The 20,521-nt window shown below is 40.7% G+C and overlaps 1 protein-coding gene across 2 annotated transcripts in view; it reads right to left on the bottom strand.

Moving 5' to 3' along the window:
- Positions 1-20,521, bottom strand: part of dhrsx (dehydrogenase/reductase (SDR family) X-linked) — a 179,938-nt gene that overhangs the window by 103,021 nt on the left and 56,396 nt on the right. For both annotated transcript variants that reach the window (XM_067985724.1, XM_067985725.1), the window contains exons 2-3: positions 9,859-9,966; positions 4,246-4,314 (exon numbers count right to left, since the gene is read on the bottom strand). In XM_067985724.1, coding sequence (XP_067841825.1) covers positions 4,246-4,314; positions 9,859-9,966 — 177 coding nt within the window. The remainder of the gene's footprint in view (positions 1-4,245; positions 4,315-9,858; positions 9,967-20,521) is intronic.

Genomic DNA, 20,521 nt, shown 5'->3' with positions numbered 1-20,521 from the left:
GTTCCCACTAAGGTATACTTTTATACAACTTTAATGCCAGCTTTGTATATGTTAAATATAAGCTGAAAGGTGTTTTCATACCAGTCTAAAATGCAGCCTAAGCGATTCAAATGAGTTACAACACCTTATGGAGCACAGAGACTGCCTCGGTTACAAACAGCTACAAGTGAGTGATCAACCCTCACCCTCTCCTCTCCACTGTGTTTTCCGGTTTCAGGTGGATCAGCCTCTGTTGTGACATCTGCCTATTCGCTCACATCATCCTGCAACACTTTTCTTTGCCTGAGTCTTAATTTACTGTCATCAACTTTTCCAGCAGGTAACAACCCAAATAGCTTTTCTTGGAACTTCCGAGCAATGTGACCAGAGTAAGCCATCTGACTTATGACAATTGGCCTCATCGTTTCTCTTTGTCCTTGTGCTAGTTCAAGGAACCTCTCATTAGTCATTCTTGTATGACTAATTTTCAGCGGTCCGCTATAGTCCCATAACTCAAACTCTAATCATTTTATTTCTTCAGCATTCAGTTTCCACACCCGCACATTACTGTTGACTGCACAGAACACTTAGGCATTTTATTTGCCATCAGCATCTTGAATTTACGGTTACACAAATATCTCTTCATGTCTTTGAACACTTTAGCAGTTGCTATTAACACTTTGCACCTTGGTCAAAAGTTTCCAATGTTAGCATGGTGAAATTCCTTTGGTTAAGATATACCAAAAGCTATGCTATTATATGCACTGCAGGAATGTAAAATGGAAAGGAAAATTGAATTTATATCTGGAAATAACCATTTTAAGAAAAAAGGATCTTTAAAATGCATAGGATAAGCTGATAGCATGGAGATGCTATGGGATATGTCATAACAAATGAGATAAATGGGGCATCACTGTCAATGAAATTTGTTGCGCAAATAAACAGCAAGATGAGAAGGCATTAAAAGATTTGTAAATGAAATGGAAGGCAGCATACTATCTTCAATAAAGAAGAAAACAGAAACTGGGGTTGGATCTGTCCCAGGCACGTGATTTATGCTGTGCAGAGTTTACTGCTGTGTAACCTACAAGAAGCCACATTCCTACTCACTTTGTGGCTTTGATAGTTAGGGCACATTAACATCACAATGTCGTTCACTAGCTTTCAAATCTTTGTCCGAAATGTTAGCATGTTCACGAGGTGCGCTGCCATTTTGGGAAGATGTTCATGGATTTCCCTTTAGAAAAGCTCTGACATTTTGGCCGTTGAAACGACTTGTATTATGCAACTATCCTTCACTCAGTGCATTTTGCTGGAGGAATAATCAATTTCTATTATGTAACTATCCCTAACTCACTGCATTTTACTGGGGAAATACTCCTGTACTTGGGAGACGGTTTTTGCTGTAGTTTCGGTCATGAACTCAGAGACCCACAAGTCCTGCCCTACATCCAACACAGAAGTGTCAATATTCAATCCGTTAAAAAACTGATATTTTGGCCACTGAAGCAAGTTTGCTCCCCTCCACACCCAACCCCGAATCAACAACAGCTTGTATTTATGCAGCGTCCTTAACATCGAAAAACATTCTAAAGCACTTAAAATGCCTCAGGAACAATGGCATCTACTCACTGGGAAATAAATGTTAGCTCTCCTCAAAGCGAAAGGGATCAAAATCAGCATTTACCAACAGACAGTCAAATATTCTCATGTTACGATTTAGGTTGGAGAGATAAAAGGAAATACTTTGCATTGAAAGTAATCTCCCCTCTCCACAGTTATAATAATAAAATAATAAAACTTGTATTGACATGAATCACTTTTTGACGCACAGCGTGGTTTTGTAAGTAGTGCTGCTTAGGTTTGAGGGTTGATGGGGAAGCAGCACAGCTTTTTTGTCATGAGTAAACAACGACAATAACAACAACTTGCATTTAAATAGCGCCTTTAACGTAGTAAAACATCCCAAGGTGCTTCACAGGAGCGATTATCAAACAAAATCTGACACCAAGCCACATAAGGAGATAACAGGACAGGTGACCAAAAGCTTGGTCAAAGAGATAGGTCTTAGGGACCATCTTAAAGGAGCAGACAGAGGTAGAGAGGCAGAGAGGTTTCAGGAAGGAATTCCAGAGCTTAGGGCCTAGACAGCAGAAGGCACGGCCACCAATGGTGGAGCAAAGAAAATCGGGGATGCGCAAGAGGCCAGAATTGGAGGAGTGCAGAGATTTCGGAGGGTTGTAGGGTTGGAGGAGGTTACAGAACTTGGGAGGGACAAGGCCATGGAGTGATTTCAAAATAAGAATGAGAATTTTTAAATCGAGACAGAACGTTTTAGGAACAAAACTGGAGAGAGAATCAAATACCCGATCGAGCACAATAGCACCATGCGCTGGGAGCAAGCAAATGTTATCAGTGGAAAGCAACCATCCAGGTTTGAATAATGGAGATGCGAGTGGAGATGGGTATTGTGGGGTTTTGGTTGACTGTCTTTGGGCAGCAGGGAGAAATTCTGTAGAATCTTCTCTCTTAAATATGTTGGGTACAATGTACAATCAGGCAGATTTTGCAAGGTCTGTGGAACAAGCAGGATCAATGAGCTTAATGGACTTTTCTGCTCAGGTCAGTACATACAAGGCAGTGTGTTATAAAACAGTAATTCAACTCAAGTAGCTCTGAAAAGATTGTAAAGCCTTGAGACTTCTCAAGGTTTATGGACATTTGCAGCACCACAGACTGTCTTAAATTTACTGCCAGATATTTTTTGGAAACAAAGAATGAGCTTGCATTTATATAGCGTCTTTCACGACCTCAGGACATCTCAAAGCACTTCCCAGCCAATGAACTACTGTTGAAGTGTAGTTATTGTTGTAATGTAGGAAATGAGGCAGCCAATTTGCATGCAGCAAGATTCCACAAAGAGCAATGAGATAAACAGATGATCTGTTTTAGTGATGTTGGTTGAGAGATAAATATTGGCCAGAACTCCCCTGCTCTTATTCGAAATAGTGCCAGGGGATCTTCTACCTGAGAGGATGGATGGGGCCTCGGTTTAACGTCTCATCTGAAAGACGGCACCTCTAACAGTGTAGCACTCCCTCAGAGCTGCACTGGAATGTCAACCTAGATTTTTTGCTCAAGTCTCTGGAGTAGGATTTGAACCCATGACCATGACCTTCTGACTCAGAGCCACAGCTGAAATCTGAAAGAAAAACCTCAAACACTGGTCCTCTGAAATAAAAATAACAGAAGATGCTGACAATGCATGGCAGGGCTATCTACATCTGAAAGAGAACGATTGATGAACATTTCAGGTGTAACCATGAATTGCAAAGGTCCCACTTGAAATGTTACCTTATCTCTTTCAGATGCTTACTGACCTGCTGTTCATTTCTGTTTTTCTTTTTTATATCGCTTGCTGCAACAGCTGACCAAACATCTGCAATATTAGTCTCTCATTAATGGATAGCAGTGTCATCTCTGCTTTCCATGAATGCAACAACACATCATCTAATTGGTGCCGATTTCTTTTCAGATAAGCATGCTTTACAGCTGTACTGTTCTAGAGAGATTAACAGCAGCTGTGCAGGTATATTAAAGGGCTGTTTCTAAAATTCTGGCTATCGTTTTGATAAGTGTTTCCTTTCAACGTTCAAGCTACGGACAACTAGGCATCACTGGCTGATAAGACCAAACTGCAGCATCTGAAGTGAGTGTTTCTGAATCACAATACCAACCACTTCCTAATGAAAGTCACCTGGAGAACTGGGAAGGTGTCAAATTATTATATTAAAATGTCTTTAAAATAGAAAGGGGGTAATTTTGATTTAGTGCGATAGTGTAAAATGGTTGATAGCGAGTCGACAGCCTGTTTTACATCTCTCCCGATTTTTATTTCCATTGGCTTTATTTCCATCTCATACAGTCTGGTTGTAGGTTACTGGAGACCTGAAAGCAGTCACTGGCTTTCTCCCTCAACAATGCTGAGTGGATCAGATTGAGGCAACAGTTTGAAAACAATTATAAAGGACAATTTAACAAAAAAAAAAGCATTGTCGCTGACTCTTTTATTAACATTAGTTAATGATGGAGCTGAGCTCCCAACTCTCACAAACTACAACCATCTTTACAATTTCCTCAGGGGCTGCACCAATTCTCTGAAGAAACTAACTTTCATTTCTGTCCCCTGTCGCTTAAATAAAGGGATTTGAAAAATAGCAAGGTGTTACAAACAATCCAGATGTTTCCTATCAAGGGATGTATTACCTTTTCTATTCCCAGTTTCCTTGACGATTCTGCTTACGCACTCTTGTCCCTGATTTTCACGATTGCCAGCTGAAACAAAAAAGCACAAAATTGTTACCACACATGCCGTCCTCTAATATACACAGGATTTGTGCCAGCCACTGGCAACTGTGCAGTACAGAGGAGAAAAAAACACAACCTGCTGGTGATAACTGCGAATGGCACAAATATAGGCAAGTTTTTCAGCATGCATTGGCTGCATAGCCATCTGTGTACACACATACGAAGGGATAATGTAAATATGAATATGTTCTGAAACACCTATCGATGCCTTTGTCAAAACAGCCATGATAACCATCTACTGGATACGTGAGAGGGAGCAGTGGAATAGCTGGGCTACTGCAGAAGTCAATGAGCCCTCTTAACTCACGGGCAACTCATTTGTCTTATGAAGGTCTTTACCGTTGGTTATTCAGTTCATTTCTGTTTGTTTGACAGGTGTGGAGATCAATTTAGTTTTAAAATAAAATAATTCATGGAAGTTTCATGTTTATCAAAAGTGAGGAGTGTGTTACAATAATATACAGCAGGAGCCATTTAAACAGGACATCTCAGTGGAAACCAATTTGTCCCAATTAACCCGTTGTCCCACCTAATAGAAGTCACAGTTGACTGTTCATCTTAGTGTGGAATAGGCATTAAGTATTTTTCATGGGCAAATTATAAAAGCAATTTAGCTATATGATTCCATGCAAGTGTACAAAAAATTAAAATAAAAAAAATAGAATATTAATTAGATTGGATCATGCTAAATTTGCCATTGGACACACTGCACATAAAGAAAACATGTTCCTGTTGCTTTGATTTGGTACAGCAGGCAGTGATTTTGATGCCACCACTGTAAAACTGCTTGAATGTGGCAGGATACAAAGTGTAGAGAAGTAACCAGAGTTCAGAGTTCAATATGGGAAGGTGTGAGGTCACCCACTTTGGACCAAAGATAGATCAGAGTATTTTCTAAATGGTGAGAAGCCAGGAACTGTGGAGGAGCAGAGAGATTTTGGGGTCCAAGTACAGAAATCACTAAAAGCTAGTGGACAGGTACAAAAATAGTCTAAAAGGCTTGGTCTTTATCTCAAGGGGGCTGGAATACAAAGGGGTGGAAGTTATGTTACAGCTGTTCAGAGCTCTGGTTAGACCCCATTTAGAGTACTGCATTCAGTTCCGGGCACCACACCTCAGGAAAGATATATTGGCCTTGGAAGAGGTACAGTGCAAATTGACCAGAATGATACTGGGGCTAAATGGGTTAAATTATGAGGACAGGTTTCATTAACTAGGCTTGTATTCCCTTGAGTGTAGAAGATTAAGGGGTGATCTAATTGAAGTGTTTAAGATAATTAAAGGTATTGATAGGGTAGGTAGAAAGAAACTACATCCTCTGATGGGAGAGTCCAGAGCATGGGAGCTAACCTTAAAATTAGAGCTAGGCTGTTCAGGGGTGATGTCAGGAAGCACTTCTTCACACAAAGGGTTGTGGAAATCTGGAACTCTCTCCTCCAAAAGCTGTTAAAGCTGGGGGTCAATTCAAAATTTCAAAACTGAGATTGATAGATTTTTGTTCGGCAAGGGTATTAAGTGTTACAGAACCAAGGCGGGTAAATGGAGTTGAGGCATAGATCAGCCATGATCTAATTGAATGGCGGAACAGGCTCGGGGGGCTGAACGGCCTACTCCTTTTCCTCTGTTCCAAAGAGAGTGGTATTAGTAGTAGCTGTGGCCACAATGTTAACTAACTGTGTGAGGAGAGAAAGAAGAAAGAACTTACATTTATATAGCGCCTTTCAGAACCCCAGAACATCCCAACAGGAACTATGAGCGTCAAACCTTATTGATTTTCTGTAACGTGCGCTTAGATGAATGGATGTCAGGCTTGGCTCAGTGGTAGCACTCTCAACTCTGAGTCAGATGGTTGTGGGTTAAAGCTCCACTCTGGAGACTTGAGCACACAATCCAGGCTTACATTTCAGTTACAGTACTGTGGGAGTGCTGCACTGTCAGATGTGCTGACTTTCAGATGAGACATTAAACCGAGGCCCCATCTGCCCTCTCAGGTGGACATAAATGATTCCATGGCACTATTCAAAGAAGAGCAGAGGAGTTCTCCCAGTGACCTAGCCAACATTTGTCCCTTAACCAACATCACTAAAGAAAAAAGGATTATCTGATCACTTATCTCATTGCTGTTTGTGGGACCTTGTAGTACACTAATTGGCTGCCAAGTTTCCTTACATTACAACAGTGGCTACACTTTAAAAGTACGTCATTGTTTGTGAAGCACTTTGGGATATCCTGAGAACATGAAAGGCACTATATAAACACAAGTTCTTTTTTTTAGTGGAATAGATAGTGGAAACGTATCCCAGCAAGGAAGCCACACCTTCAGGAGAGGAGAGAAGGGAAGAAAAACTAGCAGAGAAAAAGAACCCTCAACTAGAAGCAACAGCAAAACCCCCTGGCTAACAGTGAACCATGTTCCTATAACAATCAACTGTAATTCCAATGTCAGGGTTCTTTTTCAATTTTATCTTTATTGTTAATCATTGATTTAAAAATATCCAACAAATCAAATCAGTTTGGATAGTTCATTTATGTCCTTGTTATTCTAGAATTTCTATGCCATATCACACTTGTATCATCGTACGGCTGCAGCACAATTCCAGGACAGAGATGTTAAACCCAAAGCAGGTCCACCTGTTTGGACTCCACCAAGACCCACCCCAGATTGGTGTCCTGGTGATGAGTAACCTTTTGTCCAACTATCAGTCCGTCATCCTTTGCCTATTGTGACATCACAATATAATGACATACACTGTAGCTGCCATTCAAAATTAGTGGGCGTAGTCCCTATCAAACCGCAGATTAAGTGTGAACAGATAGATATAATGTATGTGCATGGGATATGTGCTATTTAAGGTGAGTATTAATGAGCTGGAGTGCTCTTACTGTTAACTGCAGTATAAACTTCCCAGTGTTGCAGTGGCAACATAATTTAATGCACCTCACTACCAATTTCAGTATAACAAGGGCACTCGCTCTGAATAAATTGACCTTATTGTAGATCCCTGATGGCATCCTGCTAAGTGACACTGTGATGGGTCTACCTGTCAGAAACACCAGACTCTCCTCGGGGAGCTACAGAAATTGTACTTTCGACAAATTATTTATTGGACTTGCTTTCAGTATCCTCGGCTAATGATAAAGTGAAAGGTGTGAAAACTTGAGCCTTGTAGTCCTAATATTCACACGATTGCTCAGTGCACAGTTCGGCACTCTGAACACGTTGCAATGCAGCAGAAAACACCCACTTCGATCCTCAAAAAATTCTCTCTAAGATACAAGTCATTTTGAAAATTAAAAATTCATTTAGAAGACCCACCAACATCTTCACAGGGCAACTAGAGATGCCGGCCTAGCCAGCGTCGCCCACAAACCAGAGAACAATTTTTTTTAAAACCCAGGGAGAATCTTCTTTTGAAAAAGAAAAATTAAGAGTAAATGAACAGACGTCTTCAAATGTGAGCAAGTACACAGATCGATGATTGACTTATTGCTGTGTGTGCCGTGTAACGAAGAAAAATGTTCTTGCTCCTACAATCTATAGTTTTTTTTTAAAAGCCCAAGCTTGGCATCACCTAATCATAACTGCGCAATTTATCTCGTCTTCTTTCCTAATCTTTTCAACCGTGGTGGTGTCCTGCATTGTGGACAGCGGCCCTTAATTTTGGTTTCTCAATTAAAACAATTCTGCAATGAGAAGAGAGCTTCTAGGGAGCTACATGATTATTCATGATCCATGTGATATCAAACATACAGGCCATGAAATTATAATAGCGGATGAATTGCTAATTGTATCCATGTGATCAATTAGTGTTAATTGTATTCAGGTGGTGTGTATCAATTGGGAACGCTCTTGTATCCATTTATAAGAGAACTGATCTAGTGCGTTATTTTGTGAATCTCTGTGAATAAAGGCTTGGAAGCAACTGAAGACCAGGCTTTCGTATTCTATCCTTCACCACCAATTTATAACATGCATGCTTATTCCATTCTTCTGAAACTCTCCGCTATTTTAGCTGAGTCATTTATTTATTTTAAACGTATTACTGTCTCTGTTAAAGTCTCTGAATGAGGAATTTCAGATAAATGTTCGTCTGCTAATATCCCATGATTTTCGGGCTATAGATTTTTAAAAGAATAAGGAAAGGTGATTCAGCTTATCTGCTGTGTTGTCTGTTTTCTCCTCTATCCTGCCTTAACATCAAGTCCACACCCCTACCATTCAACTTCTTGATGAACTAAGTAACTGTCCATTCCTTTTTTTGAATGGTTCAACCAAGTTTGCACCAACCGTCAAATTGTTATACTTAGAACGGGTGGTTCGTTTAGTCATTCAGATAGGCTCGGAAACCAGCATTTTCACTGGTTCCACTACATTTTTGTACAAAATTACCTTAATTGGGCAATGCATCCCACTATACAGATGATGTGTAGTAATGTTTGTAATTTATTGCGGGATGTCACCCTGTGGCAAATTATTTGCCCTAGTTATGTTTAGCTCAAGTCTTAATTTATGTATAATTACTCTCCCCTCATTATCATCAAGTTCAGTACAAGGAATTTCTCCACATCCACACACATTGATGAGGGCTCATTTGGAATATTTTTTAGACATACTACTTTTTAAAAAATATATTGATGCACTGGGGACAGTTTGGAGAAAAGTGACAAAGGTGATTCTGGGACTTAAAGCTCTAAGTTATGAAGAGGGACTAACAGGAATAAACTTGCTTTGATTGATGAAAAGAAGAGTGAGGGGTCATGATCCTGGTCTCTAAGTTCTGAGATGCACAGATAACTTGGCCGGTGAGTATAGAACCAAAGAACAGTGAATAAAGGCCATTTGGATGAGTTACCAGAGGACTGCCAGTGCCCATGGACCATACATTATCAGGGGTCAGCAGCTTCAGAAGAGAAGAGGGAACATCTAAAAAAAAATCCTGTGTTGCAATTGCATTCATCAAATGATAATTAACAGCTGATAATTAAATATTGCAGTCAGTTTACATTATAGAACAATTAAATCACATGTAAAGGAGCGGTTTTGTACAATATGTCCCCTATAATAATCAATGTTCTTTGCCATGAGTTGAAGCATTAAATGTGATAGTGAAAATTGGATTTTGACAGTTAATAATAAGATTTGCATTGATGTAGCACCTCATCCTGTTGAAATGTCTCAAAGCAGTTCATGCAATGAAATACTTTTGATGTGCAGTTAATCCCATTCTTAATTCCTTGCACCTTCCCACTTCTCTCCCTGTTTTTAAAAGCCTGTTTTTTTCATTGGGGCTTTCAGCCCCGCGCTCCCCCCACCCACCCAACTTAACCTTCTTCTGTTTTGCCTGTTTCTCTCCTGCTTGGTATCCATTGTTAACCTTATAAAGTGTATTGAGACATTTCCCTCTACATGATGAGTGATATAGAACTGTAGGCTGCAGAGTGGGACATAGGAATCTCTAATGATTTGACATGTGGGCTTCAGTTTCACAAATTACCATGTAAAACAATTACCTATTATCACATGCATTCCCAGTCTTGATAGATGTTTTGCAGTCTCATACCCGATCCCTTTGGCGCCGCCAGTCACTATGGCAACCTTCCCATTTTGAGGTGCAAAAACTGCAACAAAGAAAATAGGATTTTGGTAAGACGCCAGCCCTGTTTGTGTAGAACAACCACGGAAAACTCACAGTCACATTGCATAGGGCACAGTAGCATAGTGGTTATGTTACTAGTAATCCATAGACTTGCACCAATAATCCAGAGAATGTGAGTTCAAATCCCACCAAGGCATTTTGAGAATTTGAATTCAGTTTAAAAGAAATCAGTTTTTAAAAAAGTGATCGTGAAGCTGTTGGTTTGTCGTAAAAACCCAGCTGGTCCACTAATATTCTTTGGGGAAGGAACCCTGCCATCCTTACCCGGTCTGGCCTATATAAGACTCCAGTACCACACCAACGTGGTTGACTCTGAAGTGGCCTAATAAGCCGCTCAGTTGTATCAAACCGCTCATGGACTGCAGTGGTTCAAGAAGAAAGCCCACCACCACTTTCTCAGGGCAACTAGGGATGGGCGATAAATGTTGGTCTTGCTAGCAATGCCCACATCCTGAGAATGAAAAAAAAAATAGAAAGGTATATTTACACTACTAGTGAGAAGGGTTGGGTTCGAGCCCTACTCCAAACAGTCCTGATGATTGGTTTGGGTGCACCAACCCTGGATGCTGGGTTGACATCCAGTGAGGGTACTTGCATCTGATGGTATGGATGCCCGCCATTGTTAGGATAGGTGGGGTACTTTAGCCTTGGTACCAGCCCAACTAGGAGAAAGTACTGTGAGGAAGACAACGAGAAACCACCTCAGCTATTCTTCCCTAGTAAGTGGCGCTAGAATCTCATGTGTGGGATTTGAGTTAGGACATGCACTAGGGCAGAACACAACGGACAAACGGGATGCATTGTTATACTTAAACTTCCTTTAAAAAAAACTCGGTGACTTGTGGGATGAAATCACATTGGATGATGTTGCTAACATATGAAATCCTTCCATATGCTAGTTTAACATTTAAAATGAATAGTCTAATGCCTTCTTTAAAAAAAGTAGACAAAGGATTGTCACATAAACACATTTGTTCCTAACCTCACATTGGTGTTAGGCCTGGCCTGTACTAAAAAGGAACCAACTTGGCTCAGTGGTATCACTCTTACCTGAATCAGAAGGTCGTAGGTTCAAGCCCCAACCAGAGACTTGAGCACATATTCTAGGCTGGCACTTCATTGAGTGCTGCATTGTCAGAGGTGCCATTTTTCAGATGAGACGTTAAACCAAGGGCCTCATTTGCCCCCTCATCTCAAAAGAACCCTGGCACTCCAAAGACAAGCAGGGGAGTTCTCCCGGTGTCCTGGCCAACAGTTATTCTTTAACTAATACCACAAAAACAGATCAACTAGTCATTCATCTTGTTGCTGTTTATGGGATCTTGCTGTGCGCAAGTTAGCTGCCACGTTTGCCTACAAAACATCAGCGACCACACTACAAAAGTAATTCATCGGTTGTGAAGTGCTTTGGGACATTCTCACAATGTGAAAGGCGCTGCATTGTTTTCTTTCTTTTCCAACTTCCAATGGGAAGCAGTCTTGTGGATTCAGAAATTCTTTTGTATCTTAATAACATCAACCACAAGCAATGTGATGACATTTCCAATGCGAAGTACATTACGTATGCACTGACAAATACAGAGAAGAACGACGCACAACAATGGCTCCATACTGGAAAAAAAATCGCTCTCTTAACAACAAAAAAAAATCACAGTACTTCTTTTGTTACCTGGTCTCACCCTAACTTTGCCAGGACCAGCAGAAGAAAATCCAGTGCAAGAAAAGACCATTCCACACTTCAAGCCCATGTTGATCTAAAGTCCATTTATGATTATTCTATCTTGGACTTCACTCACACCCCACCTGTAGATCCCCTACTTTCAGGAACAGTAACCTCCTTCCCTGATCCATGCCTGAAAGATCAAAATCAAGCAGTGTTGTAGATATCTCCATAACCCTCAAAGCTGCTTCTCAAAATCCCATCATACATCAAGCATGGTGACGCAACAACCTTTACTTTTAAATCAAACATTATGGAAGGGAAATTGTGTTTGACAAATCTATTATAGTATAACTAGCAGGGTAGATAATGGGAACCAGTGGATGCAATATATTTGGACTTTCAAAAGGCATTTGATAAGGTGTCACAGTAGAGGTTGGTACACAAGATTAGGGCTCATGGGATTGGCAGTAATATATTAGCATGGATTGAGGATTAGTTAACGGACAGAAAACAGGGAGTGGGAATAAACGGGTCATTTTCAGGTTGGCAGGTTGTAACTAGTGGGGTGCCGCAAGGATCAGTGCTTGGGCTTCAGCTGTTTACAATATATATCAATGACTTAGATGAGGGGACCGAGTGTAATGTATCCATGTTTGTTGATAATACAAAGCTAGGTGGGAAAGTAAGCTGTGAGGAGGGCGCAAAGTGGCTGCAAAGGTATATAGACAGGTTAAGTGATTGGGCAAGAAGGTGGCAGATGGAGTATGATGTGAGGAAATGTGAAATTATCCACTTTGGTAGTAAGAATGGAAAAGCAGAATATTTTTTAAAAGGTGAGAGACTAAGAAATGTTGGTATTCAGAGGGATTTGGGTATCCTAGTACTCAAATCACAGAAATTTAACATGCAGGTACAGAAAGCAACTAGGAAGGCAAACGGTATATTAGCCGAGGCTGAGACACTGTTTCCCTGAGATAAGGAAAAATTTCTTTGTTCTTAAGAATCGTTGGAATTCTCTATCCCAAAGGGCTGTGGATGCTCAGTCGTTGAGTATATTCAAGACTGAGATTGACAGATTTTTGGACACTAAGGGAACGGAAGGATATGGGGATAATAGGGCGGGAAAGTGGAGTTGAGGCCAAAGGTTAGCCATGATCTTATTGAATGGCGGAGCAAGCTCGAGGGGCCGTATGGCCTCCTCCCGCACCTATTTCTTAAGTTACCCTAAAATTACATGAAATTGAGGAAAAAGTGGACGTTGTTGCTGGTAAATGGTGAGGAAAGGGCGCATTTGTGGTAACTAGCAATGCAGATCAACGTATTCTACTGAAGACGCAGATCAAAAATTCAAAACTACGACTTCCACAAACTAATTCATATTTTAAAATTCTTTACTCATATTTTTTAAACACTGGAACTGAAGGATGATAGATCGACAAGGTCCCGATAAACTAATCATGGCTGTAACAGACTTTAATCGATTCCATTTTTCTAGCTAATCCATTCTCTATGCTTTGTCAGTTCACATGAGCCTCCGTTTTAGATCCAGCTTCTATTTTTATAATTTGTACAATCCATCACGCACGCTGGAAGAGAACGAATTTGAAATGAATGCAATAGGACAAGTTCTTGTCATGCAGAGCAATGTCAAAACATCAGATGCCATTTGAAGTGAAGAAGTACAAATGAATGAGAACCTATAGTAAAACAACAGTCAGAGAGCAAGGCTGCACGTTTATCGTGAAATTCAGACACTCTGGCCAATGCAAACTTGTGCACCGTATAATCTGAGCAAACTACATTTAGCATATCATTAGCCCACTAGATCCCACAAACTCAGCTTCTGAAATCACAGGAATATCCACCCGCTTTTAAAAAACTTTTTCTCCCTCCCCCCACCACCTCTCACTTTCTCCCTTCCCCACCCCCTCCTCACTTTTGTTGACGCATGGTCCCCTGTGCACCAGCAGCTATCCAGTAGTTTGATTAAGGAGCCATTCTGGATCTATGCAGCTGCGGAAGTGACCATAGCCAAGCCCACCTGTCCTCACCTGACCGCCACACATCTGTACTTTCCAGCAAAAGTCTCTGTTTAGCAATCAGGAGCAGGAACCCTGGTCAATTTTTCCCTTCTCTAGCCCATTAGCTCTGAAGCCAATGGTAGCCTCTCCATTGATGCAGTGAATAAGATTAGCTAAGTCAGCACAAACCAAGAATCGAACGAGTCTAAAAGACTTGGATTTATATCGTGCCTTTCATCACCTCAGGACGCCCCGAAGCACTTTACAGCCAATAAAGTACCTTTTTTGAAATTTAGTCACTGTTGCAATGTCGGAAACTCGGCAGCCAATTTGCGCACAGCAAGCTCCCACAAACCAAATAACGACTATAATATGTTTTTTTTTGAAGTGATGTTTAGTGATGTTGGTTGAGGGATAAATATTAGCTAGGACAACAGGGAGAACTCCCCTGCTTTTCTTCAAAATAGTGCCTTGGGATCTTTTACGTCCCCGAGGGGGAGGATGCGGCCTCATCTGGAAGACGGCACCTCCGACAGCGCAGCGCTCCCTTAGTACTGCAACGAAGTGTCAGCCTAGATTTTTGTGCTCAAGTCTCTGAAGTAGGACTTGAACCCACCACCTTCGTACTTAGAGGCACGAGTGCTCCTCACTGAGCCACGGCTAATTACATCTAGATGGTACAGTGCTGTGCTTTTACTCAATCGGCCATTAGGTGACCTGGGAAAACTATTCTGGTCCTTTGCTATGAAAATTCCTCACAGGGAACAAGGTTACCAAGCGTAAATTTATTAATTTTAATCTTGGGCACCTTGCAGCAACAAGCATGAATCACGGGGAAATCATCAGACATGTACTAATAAAGGATTAAGCGATGTCCTGGTGTCCAATCAATAGCCTGTTGGTTGCAGTTGATTTCAAAAGTGTAACATTACAGGGTGCATGAAGCACAATGGATAGGATCTGAGCATTGTCCCTGTGGTTGGAACAAGGCTGCACCAGACCAGTCATTTTCAACACGTGGGTCCCAATGCAGAAACGGTACTTGTGGGTTCATGAAATGTGTCAGCTTCCACTGGTAAAAAGGAAACCGTGAATGCCAGAAATCAGAAATAAAGAAAGAAAATACACAGCAAGTTGATCAGCATCAGAAACAGAATATAAAACTCAGACTTCTGTTTGTATGATCCCTCCATATGGTGGAAGCAGATTCAATAGTAACTTTCAAAAGGGAACTGGATAAATACTTGAAGGGCTATGGAAAGCGCAGAGGAGTGGGACTAATTGGACAGCTCTTTCAAAGAGCCAGCATAGGCACGATGAGCCAAATGGCCTCCTTCTGTGCTGTATCATTTTATCATTCTATGATACTATGATTAACCTTTCTTTCCCTTTCTGATGTCAATTGACCTGCTTCAAGTTTCCTGCATTTGTCTTTTATTTCATCGGCCTTGTTTCTTTATAATCCTATCTATGCTATCCTATAGATCTTTATTATTTATCAAAACATCACAAGAAGTTCATGCTATCCATATTTTTCTTTGTGTGTTTTTTGGCAGGTAGAGAAAAGTTCAGAAAAATAATCAAAGAAACACAGCAGTAAAAAGTCACAATAACAGAAGAAATGGAATAAGCCTCAGGTCAGTGATAGCACTCCCACCTCTGAGTCAGAGTCAGGCACTGCTCCAGACACTTAAGCTCATTATCTAGGTGAACATTTCAATGCAGTACTGAGGGAGTGCTGCACTTTGGATGTGCTGCCTTCCCGATGAGACGTTCAACTTGCCCTTACTGGATCTTATGATCCAGTCCAGATGTTATACATTTTACGTGATCGCCCTGACCAACCCTAACAATTACTCAAATGCAGCAATACTGGAATTATGTTTTCAAGTCTTCAATTTTAGAAAAAAAAACACAGATCAGACCATTTATACACTGAAGTAGGTAAAAGTATTTAATTTACAACTTAATTTAGTCATTGCTTCACAATGTAATTTACAACAATAATCAAGTGTAGCAATTGTTCAAATCCATCAGGGCTTAATTTACCCTCTTCAAAAGAACTGCTTCTGCAGTATGCCCTCCAGTTCCAAATAATACAGTTCATAATTGACCTCTCTGCTCTTCTTCACAAAGCTTCACTGATAAACACCTCCTTTGAAACACAGGTCTCCCAAGTGATCTGTCCACAAAACTCAAACTCCCACTTATCAAGCTCAAAGGTTCAGACATCAGAGAAAATATTGACATGCTCAAGGCAGTTGTCCATCAAAGGTACAATTGTCCATCTCACATATAGTAATGATGCAATCCCTCCAAATATTTCAGTAGACAAATTAAATATATTACAAAAAATCACGAGATTGCTTACATGGATCTTAGAAAACAATCGCAGCAATGATACAGATGAACACTTGATTGTCAGTGGAGACCCAGCACACCCCCATCCCAGTTAAACATATTTATTAGCTACACTTCATCGATAAACACTGATCAGCAAAGTTTATTTTCAAAACCTGGGACCATTGTTTGTGGCATCAATTGCATAAATTGAATACCTCATACCAACTTGATTTCCAGTCCTAACTAAGAGGTACCTCAAAGCTATCTAGACAAGCTGGAGCCTGCTGCCATCTTGGATTTGAAGAGGCAACAGGATATATTTTTCACCTTCATCATATTGCCTGTCCGGCATTAGTCATTGCTACCTGAAGGCAATGTTCCCACAGAGACTAATGGCAACAAGCAATGTATTGGAGAGAAGCAAAAAAAAACTATAAATCCTGAGGGTGAGGCATGACTAAAGTCATTGTCGGATGTTTAAGCTAATCCTGTAACATTGCCTGAGACCACTTTCAATATTCTTCTGCAGAAAATCTCCACTATAACTATACCATATACACCTCCTAAACACACATTTATTAAACAGATGACTGGCTGTAGAAAGGTCTGGGTAATGGTCTAGCGAAATTCAATGTGGTTATAGTTACAGAATCATTAAATGTGTAATAACTCTGGATTACTTATGCAAGTGAGCAAGCTGGTGTTAGTGATCTGCTCTTCAACACCAGACAACTAGGTTTGAATCCCAGCCGCAGGTAGGGTTGCCAACTCTGGTTGGACACATTCCTGAAGGTTTCACAGATTACATAGTGAAAATTCTCAAAAATACTATCAATGGTTGTTGTGGAAAGATTGCATCGAGTTTACAGCACAGAAACTGGCCAGACGGCCCAAGTGGTCCATGCTGGCATTTATGAGCCACACGAGCCTCCTCCCACCCTACTTCATCTAACTCTTCATCTCACAGCCACTTTGAACATTCAATTGAACATTTAAAATAAATTATTTTTTACACTGTGAAAATTACTGCCATATTAAATAGTTGTGCTTCAGTTCCAATCTGATTATTGCAAATGGAAATGCCCCTTGCCAAAACAGGGTTCCAAAGGGTCACCTCTTGCTAGGCTTGTGTTGGCTTCTATTGAGAAAAAGGTTTAACTGATCTATTCTCATATCTGTGATATTCCTATACCTTCCATAATTATTAAGTAACATCAAATACATTCAAATCTGAAGTTTCATAGAATTACATTGAATGTACAGCATAGAAACAGGCCATTCAGCCCAACCAGTCTATGCCGGTGTTTATGCTCCACACGAGCCTCCTCCCACTCTACTTCATCTCACCTCATCAACATATCCTTCAATTCCTTTCTCCCTCATGTACTTATCTAGATTCCCCTTATTACACAGTTTAGATGTTAAAGACGGGTAAATGGAGCTGAGGTACAGATCCGAATGGCGGAACAAGCCCGAGGGGCCTGCCTCCTGCCTCGAAGCGCCCCATCCCCACCCTCTCGCCATTGGTCACCCGACATGTCCATCCTCATGGTGCACCGCCTTCCTACACCAATCGGAAAGTGAATAGACTCTTCAATCTCCGACTGGATGATCCTTGACTGTGAGTCAAACAGTCTTTTGGCCCATGTCCAATATTTGTATAACTAGTAAACAAAAGGGTTCAAAGAAAATGTTTTGAAAACACAAGTTTTTTTTTAAGATTCCCCTATGATTTTTCTCCTGGGTTGCTCGAAGCAGTGTCCTGGAGATTAGCCTTTAATTCCTGAAGGCTCCAGGGAAATCCTGGAGGGTTGGCAACCCTAGCCTCAGCTTATATTTGCACTCGAACATGCTACCCCAGATGGTAGGTTTCTCATCTCAGCCAGTAGTCGGATGCACCACCGAGGGACAGTAAGATGGTTACAGCCGACAGGCAGAGTCAAAAGGTTGGGTTGCACTTTCGTATCCTTTATTGCAGGGATGGCAAGCCCAATCACAGCTCTTGTGTGACTGAAATATGACTCTTCCAATGCTTTGTTCAGCTGCCCTTCCCAAACACTGGATCCCAAAGTGAGGATACACAATATCAAAGAACACAATCAGGCAGAACAAAACACATAGCCTTCCTTCCCTGATGAAGAAGAGTCCTAAACACCAGTTTCATCATTCAGAAAAATAAAGCTGTTCTTCTTTATATGTTCAATGTATCCATTAGGAAATAAATTTTATGCACTTTCTGTACCCCTAACCCTGAATGTTAATGTTGGATTATGCACATTTTTTCCAAAGTTTGCATTAATTGCAATATTTTTATCTCAAATGCAGGCCTATATATCTTTGCTGAAATCAGGATTCCTCATTACAGCAATGATGTATAGGCATGGCTTTCCAGCCTCATCCCACCAGTTTTCTGGAAGTATGTCCATTCAGTACTGGAGTCCAGCATTCAATAGAGGTCAGTAGAGGGGACCTGAAAGGTTAAACCATAGAAGGCCCTAAGCAATCACTTTTCAGAGCATTGCCTTGCACAGCCCACAGGAGGAGCTTCAAAAATTTTGCAAAATAAAAACGTGGGCACTTTTTTGAGCACCTCCCTCAGTTTCAGGCCCAAGTTTCTGGACGCAGTTTGACACAAGTCCTCAGCGGAGGTCAAGGCACCCCCTCCAGCATGAAAACGATCCTGCGGCCAGAAATATGGTCCTGACTCAAGGAGACATTTCCCGAGTAGTCAGAGGTCCAATCAAAAAACCTAGGCCATAAACTCTTACAGACTGTAGCAAGGTAAAAATTCTTTGCAAAATGTTTCCTTTAAGTTCACTTTTTTTTCTTGAAGGGGTAGAGTTAATAAATACAATGTTTTAATAATATCCAATGTTGAACATTAATGCTCATTAATGCATCATTAGGGTGGACTAATTGGTTGTTAGACTAGTGGTGATCCCAGCACCGAATCTGCTGCCACAGCCATAGGCAGATGCATTTTTCCTCCAAATATTTTGCACTCTTTGCGGCCTAATGATTGAAATTGCCGGGTTTTTTTGAGGGCGTCGGCAGTAAGGGAAAGGCAAAAGAAGCTAAGATAAGCTGAAGTTCCGAACTACAGCAAGTGCCACTAAAATGTATACTGGATCGATCTTTCAGGGAAATTGGAGGCTTATTTTAGAAAAATGGGACTTTCCAAGCCATTTTCATTCTCACTATCCATAGTTGGATCGGTTGTGAGTAGAGGGAAATTTTTTGAACTATACTTGCATTAGAAACATTTTCAGTTCATTGAAATTAAAATTGTAGGGTGTTCTCCTCCTTTTGTTTTAATGATACTTGATGGAAAATATTCAGGTGAAGAAATTCCGATTTTAGTGCCAAGTGGTGTAAAATCAACCATTTTCCACTCAGTTGAGACTCCCCCAAATTAATTTCATACAGGACATCTGGCTTTAGATAAGTGAGTGTGTCTACAAGGAAAGAGTTCACTCTCCATATTGGGAAAACCAAATGTACTTAGTAGTTTCTAGTAGATTTCTCAGTAGTTTGGTATTAGAGACTGTTAAGTATGGTGATGGGTTTCTGTGCACATCAAGCTAAACAAGAAAAACTTATGTTAGCCACTTGTCGCCATTTCATCCCATCAACCTGTGCTGAATTAAAACCTATGCCTCAGAGAATGAAAATATAATTTTTCTAATGCTCTGAAAATTTAAAAGGGTTTATGAGGAAAGGGCAATGGAATGGGACTAAGTAGATAGCTCTTTTAGAGAGCTGGTATAGGCCCAATGGGCTGAATGGTTTCCTTCTGTGCTGTAAAATGCAATGGATGTGATATCCTTTGGAAATGCAATTAAATTGCATGATTAAACATTTGTACTCTCATGCTCCACTGTACAGAGCAGGTGAATACACAACCCCAACACAAATATAATTTCTCCTTGGTAATTTTTTAAAACCTATCCCTTTCCTGTAGGAGTACAATAGCAGCTTCCCCAATTACACTATAATATCCCTTACTTATCTATACCAGTATTTTCTTCTGTTTCAAAAAAAGTCATATTGTTCTCTAAATAGTACAATTGTCTCCTGCCTCATAATACTTTACCCCTCACTGTGAGAGACTGGGCAGAAAATCCTAACACCTTTCAAGTAGGGGTACGGTAGTGTAGTGGTTATGCTACTAGACTAGTAAACCGTTGCTAGCAACCCCCACATCCCGAGAGTGAATAAAAATAAAATCTAATAACTGGTTAATCTTTTGAGGTATTAATCATGGAGAGTGAAGGCCATGGGATAACCCCCTAAATTACTAGCAGTGAAGGTGCACGGTTTCAAAGATCGCATGATTGAGAGGCCCAGTAAAGAAAGAGACAAAAAATGGCACCTGCAAGGAGATGATAAGAACAACATTGCCAACGTGGTAGTGAAGGGTGAGGAGGAGAATAGGAGCTCGAGGAATGGAACAGAGGGCAAGGCAGAGGCTGTCAATAAAAGGGAGTGGC

Source organism: Heptranchias perlo, chromosome 6 (assembly GCF_035084215.1).
Source record: "Heptranchias perlo isolate sHepPer1 chromosome 6, sHepPer1.hap1, whole genome shotgun sequence".
In the NCBI taxonomy this organism is placed as follows: Eukaryota; Metazoa; Chordata; class Chondrichthyes; order Hexanchiformes; family Hexanchidae; genus Heptranchias; species Heptranchias perlo.
Note: the sequence above shows the minus strand (reverse complement) of the source record. Positions and strands in the feature narration are given on the sequence as shown.